Consider the following 17,640-nt stretch of genomic DNA (forward strand, 5'->3'; position numbering starts at 1 on the left):
TTGATTGTGATTGGTGCAGCCGGGTACTCAGCACTGGCCGTGGCCCCGTTTTAACCGATCCCGTCGCCAACGTCTGCTGGGAACTTTTCCGCCTTCAACATCAATTGCGAGTCACCTCAAACCTCATTCTTTGCCCACCACCTCGCATATAGACCGCATGAACACTCGATAGACTGCGTTTATTCTGTGCCTTGAACTCACACTCTTCTCTTTTTCTTCTACCTCATACATCATGTCGCTCCGACCAACCATGCAAGCTCCGGTGACATCATCAGTCTTTCTCCGCTGCTTGAAGCAGCCTTCTTGCACACGCATGGCGCCGAAGTACCGTCTATTCTCGTCATATGGAAACGCCTACCGATCATCGAAGCGTGATATGCAGACTGCTACGGCATACCGACCACACACTCTTCCGTCTTCTTTCCCGATCCCACCACCTGGAGAAAAGGACTCTTCTGTCGCCGCTGACTTCCTCTCTCCTCGCCAACCCGCTCAACCCCGCCCAGAGACACAAAAGACAGAACAAAAGATGGATGCAAGTGAAAGCGCCGCTCAGTCGAAGCCTGTCGAATCAACCCCCGCCACCTCAACGAAGCCCGCCGAAAAGCCTCGTAGGAAGCTTCGTCCTCGCAAGGCGGCGATGAAATTGACGCCTCTAGCCGTTCAACAGCTTAGGGGCCTACTGTCGTCGCCCGAACCGAGATTTATCAGAGTCGGTGTCAAGAACCGCGGCTGCTCTGGCCTAGCATATCACTTGGAATACGTGGAGAAGCCGGGGACATTCGACGAGGTTGTCGAGCAGGACGGAGTGAAGGTCTTAATCGATAGCAAGGCTTTGTTCAGTATTATTGGCAGCGAGATGGATTGGCAAGAGGATAAGCTAGCGGCGAGATTCGTGTTCCGCAACCCTAACATCAGTGAGTATCTATTGTCAAGTATGCCTGGACCATCGGCTAATATTACTTATAGAGGAGGAATGCGGCTGTGGCGAATCTTTCATGGTCTAGCCCTCGCATAGAATCATTTCCTTTTGTTCTATAACGACATGATTTATCAGTTATGTCGCTTGGTGCATTGGACGGCGTTTTCTTTTGTATGATTGCTTGATTGAAGCTCTTCTAATGATTCCCGGGATCTTCGTCCCAAGCCTGTACAATTACTCAAGTCGCGGTCTCTCGAAGCCGAGAGCACTGGTCTTTCCACTTGTCAACTGTCTATTGAGTGCCACGCTACTAGAACAGACGGCGGAATCTAGTCAACCATTAATATGACAATTGAAAATTTGATCACACTACGAACAAGATCAGATGATATTCAACTACGGGGAAGGTTCCCAGCGGCCACAAGCTTGCGGAGAGTTCGGTAGACGGTGCGGGTATAGCATAGCGGTGGAAATAGAGAAAACAGCCTTTGAGGATTGGGTACCTATAAAAGTCAAGGGAAACGATTAGTCAAATGTAGTCCTTAAAAACATTTCTTAGTCAAGGCAATCCAATATCCTGATCGCAACCCGAGTTTATTCTCGTCCATATCGTTCATTGTCTGATATCACGTGGTTCTCGTGGTTATCATCGTCGAGGCAACCTCCACCGCATCATCGTCCAACGAGCCTCGAATACCAGATAAAAATTCTCCATGATAAACATAGTCTCTATCTCAGAAGAAGAATAAAGGCGCAATGGCAACACCATCAAGCATACTACATCCTAGCCCCCCTGGCGCCGCACCGGAGAAAGACCCCCTCTACCTCACAGTCCGCTTCTCCGCATCAATCCCGGATCTCCGCCTCGATATCGACTACCCCGAAACCACCACGGCCGCAGGTCTCAAGCAAGCGATTCGCGCCCGTCTCCCACAAAGCCTTTCCTCTCATCGTCTCCGTCTGATCTACGCTGGTCGTGGTCTCGAAGACACAACGCCTCTCGCAGTCTCTCTCAAACTACCACCACCACCAACAACTCGATTCTCCAAATCCGTACCAAGCACAGAGAACGATGCGACCTCCGACCAACAGTCATCCAACATACGCGACAAGGGTAAAGCGCCCGTCCGCGAACCACCCCGTCTCTACGTCCACTGCTCAATCGGCGACATCATCCTGAGCGCTGCAGATCTCGCCGCCGAAGCAGCTGTCGCTTCAACGCTACACAAGGAGGCGGATGAGCCAGCGCAATCCAAGACCGGCAGAGCCCCCAACAACCAGCCCCATGATCAGCCCTCCTCATCTACAATCCCCGCACCCCGCGGCTTCGACCGCCTCCTCTCAGCCGGATTCACAGCGTCCGAAGTCACATCGCTGCGGTCCCAGTTCATGGCAATTCTATCGACCTCCCGTACACCCGACACAATGCCTAGTGGGGCAGAACTGCGTGAGCTCGAAGACCGGTGGCTTGATGAGGGGTCGTCAGCGATGGGAGCGGGCGGGGCAATTGGCGGAGGGGAAGGCGCTTCCTTCGCGGATGACGACGGCGGGTTTGGGACTAGCTCGAGGGGCGCGATTGACGATATGCTTTGGGGTGCTGTGATGGGGTTCTTTTGGCCGGTGGGTTGTGCGATGTGGTTGAGGAGGGAAGAGGGCGTTTGGAGTTGGCGGAAGGGGTTGGCGGTTTTCGTGGGTGTGGTGGTTAATATTGCGTTTGGGGCGATGCGGATTATGAATTGAGGCTATGGATAGGGATTTGAGGTTATGTTTTCTATGATTGGATGACTTTGATGTCTATGATACCCATCTTGTTTGTTACTTATAGCGCCTGAATAGTCGTGTAGATTTAAAGTTGACACATCATCTCAAGGTCCAAATTGATTAGTAGTACCGGCTAATTATCATGAAAGAGTTCGACGGATGGTGATATCATACAAAGGCCCGCGGTTGTCGTAAGAAAGTAGAGTACGCAAAGCCAACATTAACGAATGGAATCAACTTGACCCCCGCTTGATTCCAATGTCTAACTGAACTTACTGTAGATAACAGCGAAAATCAAAAGAATCAAAACTGTAATGATAGCAATGGTGATTAACCGATTCGTAGCCATCCTGTCCAAGATTGAGGGTTAGTATCAGCGTAAAACATGATTGATAAGATGAAGGATGACAGTACCTACGGGCCATCCCCTTCAGAGTCTTGATGCTCGTATCCACATAGCCTTCACTCTGTCCCAGCGTATCGCGAGTATGCTGGATAGTTTCTCGCTGGGTATGCAAGTCGGCCAGGATGTTAGCGCCGACGCCCTCCGTCTCCAAAGCAATACGCTGGCTCTCTTGCAGCCGTGCAGAGCTCCGTTCTAAGCGATCAGTTCCAGAAAGGAGTTGCTGCCTCTGTTCCAAATGTTCATCCTGCGGGTCGTCGGTGTAGCGATCACCGAAGAGCGCCTTCCGGTCATCGGAAAGTGACTTGAGCTTGCGCTTTGCCGCGTCTACATCAGTCTGGTAATTGCGAAAACGAGTGTTGACTTTCGTTCGTGCTGAGCTAGGGATGTTCTGCTTCTCCAGGCGCATCTGGTCCAACTGCGGGGAAGTTAGTTCACATGCCATCTTGCTCTGTATGACCCTGAGTTCCACAGGAAAGCCATGCCCAACTCACCAGCTCTGTTGCTTCCTCGAGTGCGCGCTCCGCTAGTCGAATGGTCGAGTTGCGTTGCTCACCGCTTTGCTCCGCGATCTGGTCGAGCTTCTGGTTTAGATCGGCTTGGACGAGATTGAGCTCCGTCTCATAGCTGCTGAACATCTCAGAGCCAGCATCGGTATCAAGAGGGTTCGACATGGTGGTTCAAGGAGCGAGATCCTATTGTTGTCGTAGAGAGACTGGAGTCGGTGCTGGAACTCAAACGACCTCGGCGTTGATAAGAAGGCGGAGGCTGGTACGGAGTAGTCGGTGTTGATCTCCGTGGATAGCGAACGATGGAGCGAACGATGGGACGGTGAACACCCGGATGAACGACCCGGGAACAGGCTATGAGTAAATTCGGCGCTCAGACTTCGGAGTTATCAGCGAAGAAAAGCAATGGAGATAAGCAGGCGAGGCGATAATAATGGTTGAACGTTGGGGCCTGCGGACAACTGCATCCAAGAACAGAGTCACATGATTACCCGCCGAGGCGATTTCCTTGTTCTTTGGGAAGCTTCATCTTTGTCTCCCTCCAACGTTTCATCGTTATCTTGCGATCCACTGCTGGATTGTCATTTTTTGATATATTTCTACTCTCTGAGTACGGGAAAGTGTATCTTTAGGTATGGCCGAAGATGGCTGAGAGACTGCACTGGAGATCACCAAGGTCCTGAGCAATCATTAACCACCGCCATACCAATTGCCTCCACGGGGTATTTATCCAATCTGCAGGGACTGGCGGTTGTGACACTTTCCTTTACGCCACCAAAATCTGCATTGCTATTCTCGGCCGGCCAGACTTATACTCCGCAGTAGAACAGGCTCCTTTGCGTCAGACCTACCCGTCATCTGATACGATCAGCCTCTCAAGGTTGCATACTTCGACATTCAGCGTCCGTGCAGCTGAGCCTGACACAACTTGATGGCTTGCGGGATTTACTCTTCTTTATCCCCGGGTTATTTTCCTTGCTGTCGCATCATCGTTAGGTCTTTAAGCTGGACCTTCTCCGCCCATGTCCTCCGTCATTTTGTGTGGGCAGAAGCTGGGGCTTCGACCGGTGCGGACCGACCCTGAGGCCAGGTCCTAAAGCTTCATATAGCCTGTGTCTTGGCTTATCTACTTCTTTCTACTGAGATCACTTATCTGGACAACCAGCATCTATCATAAAATCAGTTGCCGATGGGGGGATCCAAACCACCCAAAGTCGCTATTGTAGGTGGCGGCCTCACTGGAATCGCGTCTTTCTGGGCCTTGCAAGGATCGGGTCTCGATGTCCACTTGTTCGAAGCTTCGCCGGCACTCGGTGGGCATATGAAGACCGTATTGCTGGAGAATAGCGGCAACAAAATCCAAGTCGATACGGAGTTGCCCACATTCAACCCTAACGCTTGCCGTTAGTATTCTTCTTAGACATTGCTTCCCTCGGGCTAACTCTGGAATAGCCAACCTATCCTCACTACTTCACTATTTGGGAGTCTTCACAACAGCAGTTCCTTTCTCTTTTGGCGTTCTGGATGATACCTCTGTGTTCAGATGGCGCATCAGCATCCTGAGAAGCATCCTCCTTAGCCCACGAATACTCTGTAAGCTAGAGACTTACCGAGTATTGCTGGACGCTATTAGTCTGAGGTGTTTCGGTGCTGATGTACTGACTAGCCCAACGTCCGACGATGCTGTGGAGGATTCGACTGAGGGCTACCTTTCACAGCAGGGATACTGTCAAGGCTTCCGGGACAGGTATCTCACGCCATTACTATCCACATTATGGAGAACAAATGCAGGAAGATTCCTTCCAAGTCTGCCCTTCCGGGCACTGGCTCGCTCTCTGAGCGACCATCAACTCCTTTCCACATGTGAAGCTACGCCAAAGTGGCGGCGCATTGACCCTGGGGTAAATCATCTCATTGAAACAATGACTCGGCATTTTCCTTGCGAAAAACTGCATTTCCAGACAAAAGTAGACGAAATCACCCGACGCTCAAAATCACAATATGACCTTGTGACGTCCGAAGGAAAACATTCGCATTTCGACCATGTCATACTAACGGTGGATGGGCACGAAATCCTCCGATTGCTAGATTCAACTGCAAATGCGGAGGAAATGGAAGTCTTGCATGCCCTAGGAGTGACCAGGAATATTGCTGTTCTACATTCGGGCCCTGGTGTAAGCAAAAACCACCATAATTATTCCCCGAGCATAAGCCACTTTCAATGCTCACTATCGCTAAACCATACTCAGTCAAACATCGATACAGCTGCACCAGGCTCAAACTTTATAATGGCATCTCGCGATACTCGCCGCCGGGACGTAGTCCCACCCAAATCATGTCTCCGATACGACGTGAACACGCTTCAAGACATACCGTCCAGCCGCTTCGGCGAAGTCTTCATAACTCTCAACTCGCTTACCCCACCACACCCCAGTCTCGTCCAGGGCGTCTGGGAATTCACCGAGCCTGAACCCTCCGCATCTTCACTACACGCACAATCCCTTCTCCCCTCAATCCAAAACACCCGAAGCCTTAGCTACGGCTATTGCTGGACAGGCCGGGGCCTACTAGAGGACGCAATTACCTCGGGTTTTAGAATGGCTGTGGAACACCTCGGTGCTGCCGTTCCGTTCCCTGTTGTCTTCCATCCGCAGCCGCTGGATACAGCGGGGTTTGAGTGTAGACGAGCGGGCATTCGACATCATTTGGTTAGGACTACGTTGCAGGCGATTAGAGCTTTGGTTCTTGTTTTGGAGATTACGTTCTTGTTGCTAGCGCGCGTTCGTGTTTCACACGTTTGGTGTTGGGGGAAAGGTTAGGGCTCAGCCTAACCTTGCTAAGGTGAGGACCACCTGACTTGCGCAGAACTTTTTACTAGAATATACCATCGGAAGATCTTGGTTTTACTACTATGGTAATAATACTACTTTTAGGTTCCATTCCCATCGCAAGCCGTATAATAGGAGTAGCCGGGAAGAATGGGACATAATATGTTGGCATCAACGTGATATTGTTTTTAAGAAAAAGCCGAAGGTTCGCCTTCCAGTACATAAGCCCAAACAACCCATAAGACATGGTATACATATTACCCAGTAATCTCCCCATTTGTTCTAGTTTTCCTTTGACGCCCTCTCCCGCTGGTCATATTGACCCGCCCCTAAGGCAAAAACTTCCCGCTATCCTGGCTCACAATGACTGCACTCCGCTTCGCATCAAGGAAGAGGTCCTCGCACTCCACAACATCCGGCTCCTCGATGCCTCCAGGCCGCCCATTGACTCGTGCCAGGATACTGGCTGGCGTCAGCAACTGTAAAGCATACCGCAGGCTGACCTTGCTTCCGTGCTCGGCAACCTTGTCGAGAGCGGGCTCGGTGATGTTGAGGCCTTCCGTCTTGGCGCGGAGTCGGATGATGGTCTTGATTTCGTCGGGGGAGTAGGGGTGGGTGGGGATGATGAGGAGACGGGCGAGGAGGTCAGGGGGGATGCCGTGGGCAGCGGCGATGTCATCCGTGCCGCGGATGACGGTGTGACCGCGATTTGAAGCGAGGATGACGATGGGGGAGATTGTGGATTCGAGAGCTCGGTTGAGGTATGTGAAGCATTCGATGTCGAGCATGTGAACCTATGTGACCTAGGTTAGGAGAAGTGTTCTAAGTTCACGGAGGAAGAGGAGAAACGGACCTCGTCAATGAAAAGAACACCAGGAACCAACTCGGCAACACCTTGATCAATGTAGCGGTTCACTACCTTGTTGATCTCTTGTCGCAGCTTGTCCGTGATCTCGGTCTTCTTAGGCTTCATGAGCTGGCCCATCATGCTCATGACATCCTGCCCACCCTGCGGCCGCGCGTTGGCAATATCCAGGTCGTGCAGCGTCACATCTTGCACAATCTCCTTCTTCTTGTGGACCTCGCCCTTGGGCACCGGAACGTACTCCTCTGCTTCAAGGTCGAATTCGGTCGCGTAGGCATCGGATCGCCCTACTCGTTTGCAGGCTCCTGTGTTCGCTTCAATGTAGATGACATCTCCGACAGTGACGCGTTCTTTTTGGATCGCTTCGTAGATACTGGGGTCGAGGCGCAGCTTCTTGGTGCCCTTTGCGGACTTCAACCCGATGATCAAATGGCTAATTGTGCGGCCGTAGCCTCCCAATGGGTTCTCAGCCTCCTGCGGCGTGAGCTCTGTGACTTCGCCTTCGTATACCTCCTTTGTTTCCCGTACGCGGAGACCTAGGGACGCGTCAGTTGGCTGCTTTTGTATCCTCACCCTCAATCCATGTACTCCTTACCAATGGCTCTCCGGAAGTTCTCCATAAGCGCTTCGGTTTTCTTAACCTCCGCAGAGTAAATTTCACTACCAACAATCGGACAGAACGGAACCTTTGTTCCAAGCTCTTGGGACACGGCGAGGGCAAGAGCAGTCTTTCCAGTACCTGGTCCACCAGCAAGAAGAACCGCTCGGCCTGCCATTTTCTTCGCCTTAATCAAGTCCACTACGACACCAGATGCCTACTCGCGAAATGAGTTAGTCAACCCGTATGGCTCAATTCTGCAGCTCTAGGCGGAGCTCAAATAGCAACAACTCAAAGGGTTCAGAGCATTGCGCACCTCGCGGGCAGTTGCCTGACCAACCCAGCCATCACTGGAAACCTCTGCTGTACCATCTGGACGTAACCCGAGACCCTTAATGTGCGTGTGGGCAGCTGTTCTGTTGTCGCGCGAATTGCCCTTGACTTCACTGATCTGAACCATGGCGAAGGAGGGCTGCGGCTCTCACGTGAAGCACGCGAAAGGATCTATATGAAATAGATAATCGAGTCAATTGAGCTTCGCCTGGCGGATCGAAAAGGGAAAAAGGATTGCTGATAATGAGAAGATTGATGGTCCTCAGCAGGTCTGGGATGCAGCTGTTGGAAATCCGTTGGCGTTGTGCCAAGGCGGTCAGCCACTCCAAATTCTTCCTCTCCAAGCCTCGGGCGCTCTGCCCCGTAAATCGACTCCCAGTGTCATGATCCAGCGTCCCTGAACTGCAATCAAGAAGCGATTGGCAGCATTGCCGAACCATTCCACCATGGCCCTCCCTTCCTCTCTCTCGTCGGCTTTCCGAAGCCTGTCCTTGACAGGTTCGAAGCGATCGTTCTCTACGACACGACCGACGCAAAAACTCCCCAAGATGCCGGACTATATTCCACCCTATCCTTACGAACCGAACTACATGTTCCGGCAATCAAATACCGGTCTTTACGGTGGCGCGACGATTCAGTTCGGCAACAAAATCTCCCAGGGCCGGAACGAGGGCAAAACGCGGAGATTCTGGAAGCCCAATGTGCGAAGAAAGAAGATGTGGAGCGAGGCACTTCAGCAGTTCCTCTTCATCAAGCTTACGAGAAAGGCTCTACGAACAATCCGGAAGTCGGGGGGTCTCGACCAGTACTTGTTGGACGACCGGCCTGCGCGGATCAAGGAGTTGGGAGTTTTCGGATGGAAACTTCGATGGCAAGTGATGCAGACAGACAAGATCCAAGAACAGTTTCGACAAGAGCGAAAGCGCTTGGGGCTGCCGGAACCACCGTCTTTTGAGGAGTGGGTGAAGCAGAAGGAATCCGAAATCAAGGCGCAAGTGGAGAAGGACACCAACATCAAGGAGATCACGAAGCCGACATACAACGAGAAGAACTATTAGCGCTTATTTGAGGGAGCACCTGAACGCGGGTGGCCGTTAGGTGTTTGTATTATACGATGACTGTTGACATTTATCCCAAATATCTGGGCTTTCAAGGGTTCCTCATACTTTTTCCTATTTGCTGTATTTATACTCTACAGGGCCATACTCACTTAGCCAATGCTACTTAACCTTCACAATTCATACATTCCATAGCATTCTTCAAGACCAACTTCCTGAGACATCGGCAATTTCCAGGTCTTCGGTCCAACGATGATCCCGCCCTCGTTTTCCGCATCCGGTAGTATCATGTATAGGGTCCGTCGCTTCACTACCTATTCTCAACTTCCACTTTTTCCTAAACTCTTTGGACGAAGAGAATAGGAGGTTATGATAATTGATTGATGAATTTTTTCAACATGCAATTCGCGGTTCCTCCTCGAAAAGGCACTGTCGCTCCTCCCTACGCTCGCCCCTCGTTCCTCACTTACCAGCGTCGCAAACAGCTTAAAGCAACCGCAATTATAAGCGCCGCTATCCTTGCCATCCTTTTCCTCTTCTCAAAGCTCTTCAACATCAGTACGGGTATTGCGACAGCTCCAATTGGGGCTGGGGGTGTTGTTATCGTGACGGTTCTTGATCGAGCTTCCTACAGCGACACCTATCTACAAAAGATCATCAAGAACAGAGAAGACTATGCCGGACGACATGGTAAGCTGTGCCTGAAGGAAGCACCATTATCTAATTTGCCGAACTATTTCTCAGACCCTTACACAGGCTATACAAACTTCTTCGCCAATCTCTCCGACTACGACCCATACATAGGTTCTTCCCCGCGGAGCTGGGGTATAGTCCCCGCAGTCCGCCATGCCATGGCACAACATCCCTCGTCAACCTACTTCTTCCACCTAGACGCGCACGCCCTATTCATGAATCCGAGCGAATCGCTCGAGGCCCGTCTTCTGAACAAACACCGGCTCGAATCGCTAATGCGCCAGGATGTCTCCGTCGTGCCGCCGGATAGCATTATCAAGACCTTTGCACATCTTCGTCCGGAAAACGTTGAGATGGTGATCACTACTGATGCTGAGGACTTAAATGTTGGAAGCTTCGTGCTAAGGCAAGGAGACTTTGCGCGGTTCTTCCTCGATACGTGGGTTGATCCGCTCTATCGGAGTTATAACTTTGCGAAGGCGGAGACGCATAGTTTGGTATGCTCTTGACATATACTCTCTCTACCTGCTTTTTTGCTGACTGTACTTTCCTCACCCTCAGGAATATATTGTACAATGGCATCCGACTGTCCTGGCTCGGCTAGCTTTGGTTCCTCAGCGGGTTATCAATTCGTATAGCAAGGACTCTCCTAGCGCCGCGGTCGACGGCACATACAAAGAAGGCGATTTGGTTGTCCGATTCTTTGGATGTGATGCTGATCCTGCACGGAATTGCGAGAGAGAGATGGAACCCTATTATAATTTGTGGATGAAGAAGTTGAAGCTTGAATGATTGCGAGGATTCTCTCAAAAAGTACTTTGATCCGGACTCGCAGCCGCCTTTGCCTCTGGTCGAACTTCCAGAGTACCTCAATCCTTACAGCCAGGATGGGGTGCGCTTGCTCGGAGTCATGGCTTTCTTTGGGGGAGCACTTTGCATAGGTGTCAAGCGTTGAACGTTTCTCATTTAATCTCATAGAAATTTCTACTACGGTTTTATTACTATATTAATCAGCGGGTTGCCTTACAACAGCAATCACGAGTAAGCCACCTTTTCAAGCAAGCGGCACCAAGTCTGCTTATCCAGCCTTAACCGGACCTATTTCCGTGACGGGCGCAGGAAGCACCGGGCCTTTTTGCAACCGCCCGCGCTAAACGGCCAGCCTAGGGTCTTAAGACCCCCGATACCCCAGGATCCCCCGTCTAAATGAGACCGGGAATCATGACAGATCTCTTGCGCTTGTACTTGTCGCCGAACTCCTTGCGGTAACGGCGTTCCTTCTTCTGAGCCCAAAGAGCCATCTGCGCTGCTGCAACAACGATGAAGAACAGAACACTCCAGCTTAGTCCACTAACCAGGTAAACACCGACCCAGGAAACAACCTCGAAGAAGTAGTTGGGGCAGGTGACGGCGCTGAATCCAAACCCGGAAGGGATGCCACGCTCGGTAGTTCCTGGGCGGCGGAGATCACGCAGCACCAGGTGGGTGTTGAAGTTCGCAATCTCGCCGAACACAAACAACGCCAGACCACCGTAGAGCAAAGCCGGGCTGATGCGCAAGGCTGCGGCGGCTGCGTCGGGGCGGAAAACCCAGTAGGCAATGTTGCAGCCGGCTAGGATCCAATAGTGGCCGCTGTTCTTGACGATGTTGCTCGCGGGCATGGTGGCATTGCTGAATCGGTGGACACAGACGGTTTCGTATTCGCGCTTCAGGAAGTGAACGGTGAGGAGAGCACAGACGAGACGCTGGGTGTCACTTGGTTCGGGGATGGCGTCGAAGTTGAAGTACACGTATGGGCGGAATGGGTAGAGGACAAGAGCTGGGATCAGGAGAGGTCCGAGGTACTCGATGATGAACACGGTGCGCCAATTGATCTGGGGACCTGATGATGAGATGAGCAAAGGTTTCGCGAGCAGTACAATTTACGATTGAGGACATACCCAGGTCTTTGACATGAAGCACTGTCTTGTCACTAAGTCCATTGCCCTCGACTGTGCTATCCTTGGAGTTGGGAACCACGGCCCGATCGGCCGCTTTTGTCACCCTCAGACGATGAACGGAATACCCTGAAGCCTCCGCGAGTTGATCGTAAAGCTCCTGTGTCGATGCATTGGTCGCAAGCTGAACCTCTTTGGGAAGTTTTTTGATGGGTTTTCCTATGTCTCCGATCAGCCTCGTTGACCTTTTTGTCAGTGCATGCGAAAATTACCCCGTGATTGAACAACCACGGTAACGGTTGAAGAAGCCATTGGGGTTGCCGTTGCGATTTAAAACAATTGGGAGAATCAGTCAACCTTCGAACAACTAAAAAGGAATCAATCAACCGGCAACGACTGAGATCTTGGGAAATTCAACGCGAAAATGGTGCGACAGGAATGCTGGGGCTGCGAAATTGGCCTGGATCTCCAAGAAAGCTCCGGAAAGCTAAACCTCGGTCACAGGTCACGTGCATCGGACATCGAACAACAATAGCACTGTCTCTGAGATCTTTGACTCTTCCACGATCCCTGTTTCATCTCGGGTCGTACAAGACACCCCTCCCTATATGTGGGCTCATTATCGGCTATGGATCGAGTCACTATGTCTCAACGCCATGCGCCATTTCGGAGCCAATTTGCTGTTCAGCTCTGGTTGCCCCAGAGGATATACGAGACACCCTAGTCTCTCAGCTCCTGCCATCACAGTCTCGTATGAGATTTCGAAGGGCAGATGACGCCTATTATCGAAGCTGCTTGTGTTGACTAGTGGGCACAAAATTTTTGCATATTCAGGCTCCCGCAATTGTCTGATTTCGTCCGATGGTCGTCATTTTGTTTCCAAGAAACTGGGACTTTTGGCTAGCGCCTCATGCATTTTAACTGACACGCCAGTTGCTGATCGCTTGGGCTTGCCGCAAATCAGCAAGTGCCGCATCCGAGGATAGGGACGGCGTCACGACGGTCTGCTCGGTGTTCTCCTAGTCATTCAGCTAGGCCTCTAGGATTGACCTCTTCCTCCTATGATGTTTCACAGGGGTCTCATCGATCGATCCTTCCAGCGCTTGGGACTGGCCACATGGGTGTCGAGCGTACGCTGTGTCAGACTGCGATGGCATCAGACCGAAGCGCGACTGGATATCTCAAATAATGAGGACAAATTGAACGCTACGAAATGTCAGCTCGCCAGCTTCCCGCTGTCAGTGGGGGTTCCTAGTCGAAATGGTAGCGATACGCCGATGCTAAAGTTCTAGCACCCATTTTTTATTGCCCTTCTCATCCACTCATGATTTTAACTAGTCATTATTATTGCCGCTGTCACTGGGATACTAGCCTACTAGGGACTTGCGCGCCTACTATAGTTCAGCCGCACTGGCTGCCCCGTCGCTCGACGATACTCTTAGTCTCGATCTTTGGCGTCTATAATATCATATAAAATGGGTCCTCTCTCCTCCATGATCTAATTCCCAGGCTCCCTATTTCCCAACCAACTGTAACACCGATCTTACCTTTCCTTTGATATCCTTATAATCCTTCTTATTTCTTGTTCAGCGTTGGAATATCCATACATCGTGCTTGCATTGATTCTTTCACTCAACAACAACAGTATAAGATTGCTGCTACAATTGTGGTCAACCACAGTGAGTCCTTCCGTCATGTGTCTTCTTTATGCACAAAGGCATCCTAGGAAATGTTGCAGACAATGCTAATCTCATTTGGATAGCCTTGATACCCGCCATATTCGTGTCATTGCCTTGTATTATCACCAGAAAGAGAGGCCACCATGGGTGAATACAAAGAATCATCCATTCTCAATGGCATTGGAAGAGCCGTCTCCCAGGTGGAGAGCGTTAGTTCCGCATCATTACGGCCTTTGCCAACGGCAACAGGCAACGGGACCTATATTGCAGAGCCCACTCAGACAGGATTGGCCCAAGATCTGGGCCATGTCGACCTCACGGATATCCGGACACTTGTTGATGTGGTTAAGAATGCGGCTACAGGACAGCCGGTGGATGACAAGCAGTACATTATGGAGAGAGTGATCCAGGTTGGTCTTACATGACTACAGCAAATCAAGGCCTTCGAAACTGATCGATAATCTAGCTAGCTGCTGGCTTACCATCGACTTCGCGCAATGCTGCGGAGCTAACCAAGTCGTTTCTGAACTTGCTGTGGAATGACTTGGAACATCCGCCAATCTCGTAAGGCCCTGGAGATTCCGCTGTTTCTTAGAGGTCTAATGAGTTGTAGGCATCTTGGTGCCGATTCCGCTTATCGTAAAGCCGACGGCTCCGGGAACGTAAGGACTCTCCTTCCCATTTCATTCCTCAATGTGCTGACTCTGTCAATAACAGAATCATTTTTGGCCTCGTTTAGGAGCCGCCGGGACCCCTTATGCCAGATCTGTTCGGCCAAAGACGGTGCAGTATCCAGCCCTACCGGCGCCAGAGACACTTTTTGATTGCCTGCTTCGCCGAAAGGAGTACAAGGAGCACCCAAATAAAATATCAAGTGTCCTATTTTACCTTGCTTCGATCATAATTCACGGTAAGCAGATTAGCCTTTCGGTTTGGCTGCAATTCGGATCGCTGACAACCACCAAGACCTGTTTCAAACTGACCCAAATGATGGTTCCACGTCTCTGACATCTTCGTACCTGGAACTGTCTCCCTTGTACGGCAACAATCAGCACGAGCAAGATCTCATTCGTACGTTCAAGGATGGAAAACTGAAACCTGACTGTTTCGCTACCAAGCGTGTTCTGGGGTTTCCTCCTGGTGTCGGTGTACTTCTAATAATGTTCAATCGCTACCACAACTATGTGGTTGAACAACTGGCAGCGATCAACGAATGTGGCCGGTTCACCAAGCCTGATGAATCAAACACGGAAGAGTACGCCAGATACGACAGCAACCTCTTTCAGACCGCGCGACTGGTAACCTGCGGACTGTACGCAAACATCATTCTCAAAGACTATGTTCGAACTATTTTGAACATCAATCGCACAGACAGCACATGGAGTTTGGATCCCCGGATGGAGATGAAGGACGGTCTTTTAGGCGAAGCCGCAACGATGGCAACCGGCAACCAAGTGTCAGCCGAATTTAACGTTGTCTATCGTTGGCATGCGTGCATTTCGAAGCGTGACGAGAAGTGGACAGAGGACTTCCATCGTGAAATCATGCCCGGGGTGGATCCAAACACTCTATCACTAAAGGAGTTTGTTGCTGGCTTGGGGCAATGGCAGGCAGCACTTCCACAAGAGCCGCTAGAACGCCCATTTGCCGGTCTGCATCGCACAGCAGATGGGACGTTTGACGATGACGATCTAGTCGATATATTTGAGAGGAGTGTTGAAGACTGTGCTGGTGCATTTGGTGCATCACACGTTCCTGCAATCTTCAAGAGCATTGAGGCTCTTGGTATCATGCAGGCTCGTAGGTGGAATTTGGGCACTCTGAACGAGTTCCGCCAGTACTTCAATCTGGCCCCTCACAAGACCTTTGAATCTATCAACTCTGATCCGTACGTTGCTGAACAACTTAGACGGCTGTATGATCATCCCGATCTCGTGGAAATATACCCTGGTGTCATTGTGGAAGATGCAAAAGATCCTATGATCCCTGGAAGTGGCCTATGTACGAACTTCACCATATCAAGGGCAATCCTTTCGGATGCTGTAGCCTTGGTTCGCGGTGACCGGTTCTACACCGTCGATTACACGCCAAAGCATCTTACGAACTGGGCTTTCAGCGAGATTCAGCCCAATACTGCCGTTGACCAGGGCCATATCTTCCACAAGCTGGTTTTCCGGGCGTTTCCAAACCATTTCGCTGACGATTCGGTTTACGCTCACTTCCCCATGGTCCTTCCCTCGGAGAATGAGAAGATCTTGAAAAACCTCGGGCTTGCCGAGAAGTACAGCTGGACCAAACCCAGCCGAATTTCCCATCCGACGTTTATCAACTCCCATGCCGCTTGCATATCCATTCTCAATAACCAGGGCACTTTCAAGGTGACTTGGGGTAAGAAGATTGAGTTCCTGATGCAGCGTGACAAGTACCCCTACGGAAGGGATTTTATGCTGTCAGGAGATAAACCACCAAATACTGCATCACGCAAGATGATGGGAGCGGCTCTTTATCGAAATAAGTGGGAAACTGAAGTCAGGAAGTTCTATGAGCAGATAACGTTGGAGCTCTTGCACAGGAACTCCTACAAGCTCGCCGGTGTCAACCAAGTTGACATCGTTCGAGACGTGGCGAACCTTGCGCAAGTTCACTTCTGTTCCAGCGTCTTTTCTTTGCCTTTGAAAACAGATTCGAATCCTCGAGGTGTTTTTGCAGAGTCGGAGCTCTACAAGGTTATGGCTGTTGTTTTCACCGCCATCTTCTATGATGCAGACATTGGAAAGTCGTTCGAACTTAATCAGACTGCCCGGGCAGTGACACAGCAGCTTGGGGAGCTCACCATGGCCAACGTCGAACTTATCGGCAAGACCGGCTTCATCGTCAATATAGTGAACCGACTTCACCGAAGTGATGTTCTCAGCGAATACGGCATCCACATGATCCAGAGTTTGTTGGACAGCGGTCTTCCACCAGCAGAGATTGTATGGACACATATCTTGCCCACCGCAGGTGGCATGGTGGCAAACCAAGCGCAGCTGTTCTCGCAGTGTCTGGACTACTATCTCTCTGATGAGGGTTCTGTCCATCTCTATGAAATCAACCGACTAGCTAAAGAAAACACAGCGGAAGCTGAGGAGCTGCTAGCTCGCTAGTAAGTACCAGTTTTTGTCTCATCCCAGCCAATCGCATACTCACTTACCGTCTCAGTTTCATGGAGGGTGCTCGCCTAAGGTCCTCAGTCGCTCTGCCCCGAGTAGCCGCAGAACCCACAGCCGTTGACGACAATGGTAACAAAATTACCATAAAGACTGGTCAAACCGTCATATGTAACCTGGTAAGTGAAGAAAAACTCGGCTTTTCCAAATATCGTCATTGCCAGACATCATCACTAACCTTACAATAGGTTTCCGCATGCATGGACCCCGCTGCCTTCCCGGAGCCAGAGAAGGTCAAACTCGACCGCGACATGAATCTATATGCTCATTTCGGCTTCGGGGCCCACAGGTGTCTAGGAATCGACCTGTGCAAGGCAGGACTAAGCACGATGCTAAAGGTCGTCGGGCGCCTGGACAATTTACGCCGAGCGCCTGGGGCTCAAGGCCAGCTGAAGAAACTAGCTGGCCCTGGCGGCATTGCTAAATATATGACAGAGGATCAGAGCGGTTTCTCTCCGTTCCCGACTACGATGAAGATTCAGTGGGACGGTGAATTGCCGGCGTTGAGGGAGGACTAGTGAGATAGTGATGATCGGTGATAAGTTTTTATATGACTGGATTGTATACTCGCTTGTTATGTATCATTGTTTGGCATATGAGCTTGTACTTTTGGTCTAGTTTGTGTTGTAGTTCTGTGGATGGTTACTTGGGATGTTGGATATATATTGCAGACACATATAAGCATAGGGCTGAGGCTTTCCGTCCCAATAATGCTTTCGAACCTTTTTACGCGACAGGATCATATCTATAACCCGTACCTGGAGCGTTTATTATATTAATACGTTGAGCGCTTCTGGGGGATATCTTCCTGAAATATGAGAATTATCTTGTCTGGGAGGGCGCAT

General features: G+C 50.7%; 9 protein-coding genes across 9 annotated transcripts; 6 read left to right on the forward strand and 3 right to left on the reverse strand.

Annotated features, from left to right (window-relative positions):
* Window positions 1–232: 232 nt before the first annotated feature.
* isa1 (Fe-binding Fe/S cluster assembly protein ISA1) lies at window positions 233–1,018 on the forward strand (the record flags this gene model as incomplete). Its single annotated transcript, XM_073761220.1, has 2 exons — window positions 233–921; window positions 970–1,018. 2 exons carry the CDS (start codon window positions 233–235, stop codon window positions 1,016–1,018), a joined length of 738 nt encoding a protein of 245 aa, XP_073619564.1.
* A 523-nt stretch (window positions 1,019–1,541) lies between these two features.
* Window positions 1,542–2,759, forward strand: BDV17DRAFT_174045 (DSC3 family protein). The gene has a single exon (XM_073754824.1). It carries the CDS (start codon window positions 1,679–1,681, stop codon window positions 2,660–2,662), a length of 984 nt encoding a protein of 327 aa, XP_073619565.1. The 5' UTR covers window positions 1,542–1,678; the 3' UTR covers window positions 2,663–2,759.
* Window position 2,760: 1 nt separating this feature from the next.
* On the reverse strand, window positions 2,761–3,919 carry BDV17DRAFT_174056 (v-SNARE protein VTI1). The gene is made up of 3 exons (XM_073754825.1): window positions 3,581–3,919; window positions 3,098–3,504; window positions 2,761–3,033 (listed from the first exon to the last, which is right to left on the reverse strand). Exons 1-3 carry the CDS (start codon window positions 3,758–3,760, stop codon window positions 2,946–2,948), a joined length of 675 nt encoding a protein of 224 aa, XP_073619566.1. The 5' UTR covers window positions 3,761–3,919; the 3' UTR covers window positions 2,761–2,945.
* A 683-nt stretch (window positions 3,920–4,602) lies between these two features.
* On the forward strand, window positions 4,603–6,502 carry BDV17DRAFT_174062 (uncharacterized protein). Its single transcript, XM_073754826.1, has 3 exons — window positions 4,603–4,998; window positions 5,048–5,769; window positions 5,845–6,502. The coding sequence occupies exons 1-3, from the start codon at window positions 4,785–4,787 to the stop codon at window positions 6,412–6,414; spliced, it is 1,506 nt and encodes a 501-aa protein (XP_073619567.1). The 5' UTR covers window positions 4,603–4,784; the 3' UTR covers window positions 6,415–6,502.
* A 79-nt stretch (window positions 6,503–6,581) lies between these two features.
* rvb1 (RuvB family ATP-dependent DNA helicase pontin) lies at window positions 6,582–8,480 on the reverse strand. The gene is made up of 4 exons (XM_073756668.1): window positions 8,203–8,480; window positions 7,884–8,103; window positions 7,277–7,824; window positions 6,582–7,217 (listed from the first exon to the last, which is right to left on the reverse strand). The coding sequence occupies exons 1-4, from the start codon at window positions 8,344–8,346 to the stop codon at window positions 6,753–6,755; spliced, it is 1,377 nt and encodes a 458-aa protein (XP_073619568.1). The 5' UTR covers window positions 8,347–8,480; the 3' UTR covers window positions 6,582–6,752.
* A 185-nt stretch (window positions 8,481–8,665) lies between these two features.
* Window positions 8,666–9,277, forward strand: BDV17DRAFT_287671 (mitochondrial 54S ribosomal protein bL28m; the record flags this gene model as incomplete). Its single annotated transcript, XM_073761221.1, has 1 exon — window positions 8,666–9,277. The coding sequence occupies one exon, from the start codon at window positions 8,666–8,668 to the stop codon at window positions 9,275–9,277; it is 612 nt and encodes a 203-aa protein (XP_073619569.1).
* A 398-nt stretch (window positions 9,278–9,675) lies between these two features.
* BDV17DRAFT_287672 (putative alpha-1,6-mannosyltransferase subunit) lies at window positions 9,676–10,762 on the forward strand (the record flags this gene model as incomplete). Its single annotated transcript, XM_073761222.1, has 3 exons — window positions 9,676–9,967; window positions 10,034–10,467; window positions 10,532–10,762. The coding sequence occupies 3 exons, from the start codon at window positions 9,676–9,678 to the stop codon at window positions 10,760–10,762; spliced, it is 957 nt and encodes a 318-aa protein (XP_073619570.1).
* A 355-nt stretch (window positions 10,763–11,117) lies between these two features.
* BDV17DRAFT_174129 (trans-2-enoyl-CoA reductase (NADPH) TSC13) lies at window positions 11,118–12,365 on the reverse strand. The gene is made up of 3 exons (XM_073754827.1): window positions 12,180–12,365; window positions 11,911–12,126; window positions 11,118–11,852 (listed from the first exon to the last, which is right to left on the reverse strand). Exons 1-3 carry the CDS (start codon window positions 12,217–12,219, stop codon window positions 11,173–11,175), a joined length of 936 nt encoding a protein of 311 aa, XP_073619571.1. The 5' UTR covers window positions 12,220–12,365; the 3' UTR covers window positions 11,118–11,172.
* A 1,364-nt stretch (window positions 12,366–13,729) lies between these two features.
* On the forward strand, window positions 13,730–17,313 carry BDV17DRAFT_279479 (peroxidase/cytochrome P450 family protein; the record flags this gene model as incomplete). The annotated part of the gene is made up of 7 exons (XM_073759723.1): window positions 13,730–13,996; window positions 14,053–14,150; window positions 14,200–14,248; window positions 14,304–14,496; window positions 14,553–16,731; window positions 16,788–16,914; window positions 16,984–17,313. The coding sequence occupies 7 exons, from the start codon at window positions 13,730–13,732 to the stop codon at window positions 17,311–17,313; spliced, it is 3,243 nt and encodes a 1,080-aa protein (XP_073619572.1).
* Between the last annotated feature and the right edge of the window lie 327 nt (window positions 17,314–17,640).

This window comes from Aspergillus undulatus, assembly GCF_047715775.1.
Source record: "Aspergillus undulatus strain CBS 261.88 unplaced genomic scaffold BDV17scaffold_5, whole genome shotgun sequence".
NCBI lineage: Eukaryota > Fungi > Ascomycota > Eurotiomycetes > Eurotiales > Aspergillaceae > Aspergillus > Aspergillus undulatus.

What these genes read in the sequence shown, in the direction of transcription:
- BDV17DRAFT_174056 (XM_073754825.1), bottom strand. Translation starts at nt 3,760, where the DNA reads ATGTCGAACCCTCTTGATACCGATGCTGGCTCTGAGATGTTCAGCAGC. An exon ending in TCGAGGAAGCAACAGAGCTG is followed by an intron (nt 3,505 to 3,580) that starts GTGAGTTGGGCA and finishes ACTTCCCCGCAG; the next exon opens with TTGGACCAGATGCGCCTGGA. An exon ending in CTGAAGGGGATGGCCCGTAG is followed by an intron (nt 3,034 to 3,097) that starts GTACTGTCATCC and finishes AATCTTGGACAG; the next exon opens with GATGGCTACGAATCGGTTAA.
- rvb1 (XM_073756668.1), bottom strand. Translation starts at nt 8,346, where the DNA reads ATGGTTCAGATCAGTGAAGTCAAGGGCAATTCGCGCGACAACAGAACA. An exon ending in GTCAGGCAACTGCCCGCGAG is followed by an intron (nt 8,104 to 8,202) that starts GTGCGCAATGCT and finishes TTTCGCGAGTAG; the next exon opens with GCATCTGGTGTCGTAGTGGA. An exon ending in GTGTTCTTTTCATTGACGAG is followed by an intron (nt 7,218 to 7,276) that starts GTCCGTTTCTCC and finishes TAGGTCACATAG; the next exon opens with GTTCACATGCTCGACATCGA.
- BDV17DRAFT_174045 (XM_073754824.1), top strand. Translation starts at nt 1,679, where the DNA reads ATGGCAACACCATCAAGCATACTACATCCTAGCCCCCCTGGCGCCGCA.
- BDV17DRAFT_174062 (XM_073754826.1), top strand. Translation starts at nt 4,785, where the DNA reads ATGGGGGGATCCAAACCACCCAAAGTCGCTATTGTAGGTGGCGGCCTC. An exon ending in ATTCAACCCTAACGCTTGCC is followed by an intron (nt 4,999 to 5,047) that starts GTTAGTATTCTT and finishes ACTCTGGAATAG; the next exon opens with CCAACCTATCCTCACTACTT. An exon ending in TTCTACATTCGGGCCCTGGT is followed by an intron (nt 5,770 to 5,844) that starts GTAAGCAAAAAC and finishes AACCATACTCAG; the next exon opens with TCAAACATCGATACAGCTGC.
- BDV17DRAFT_174129 (XM_073754827.1), bottom strand. Translation starts at nt 12,219, where the DNA reads ATGGCTTCTTCAACCGTTACCGTGGTTGTTCAATCACGGG. An exon ending in CGTGGTTGTTCAATCACGGG is followed by an intron (nt 12,127 to 12,179) that starts GTAATTTTCGCA and finishes TCGGAGACATAG; the next exon opens with GAAAACCCATCAAAAAACTT. An exon ending in GCTTCATGTCAAAGACCTGG is followed by an intron (nt 11,853 to 11,910) that starts GTATGTCCTCAA and finishes TCTCATCATCAG; the next exon opens with GTCCCCAGATCAATTGGCGC.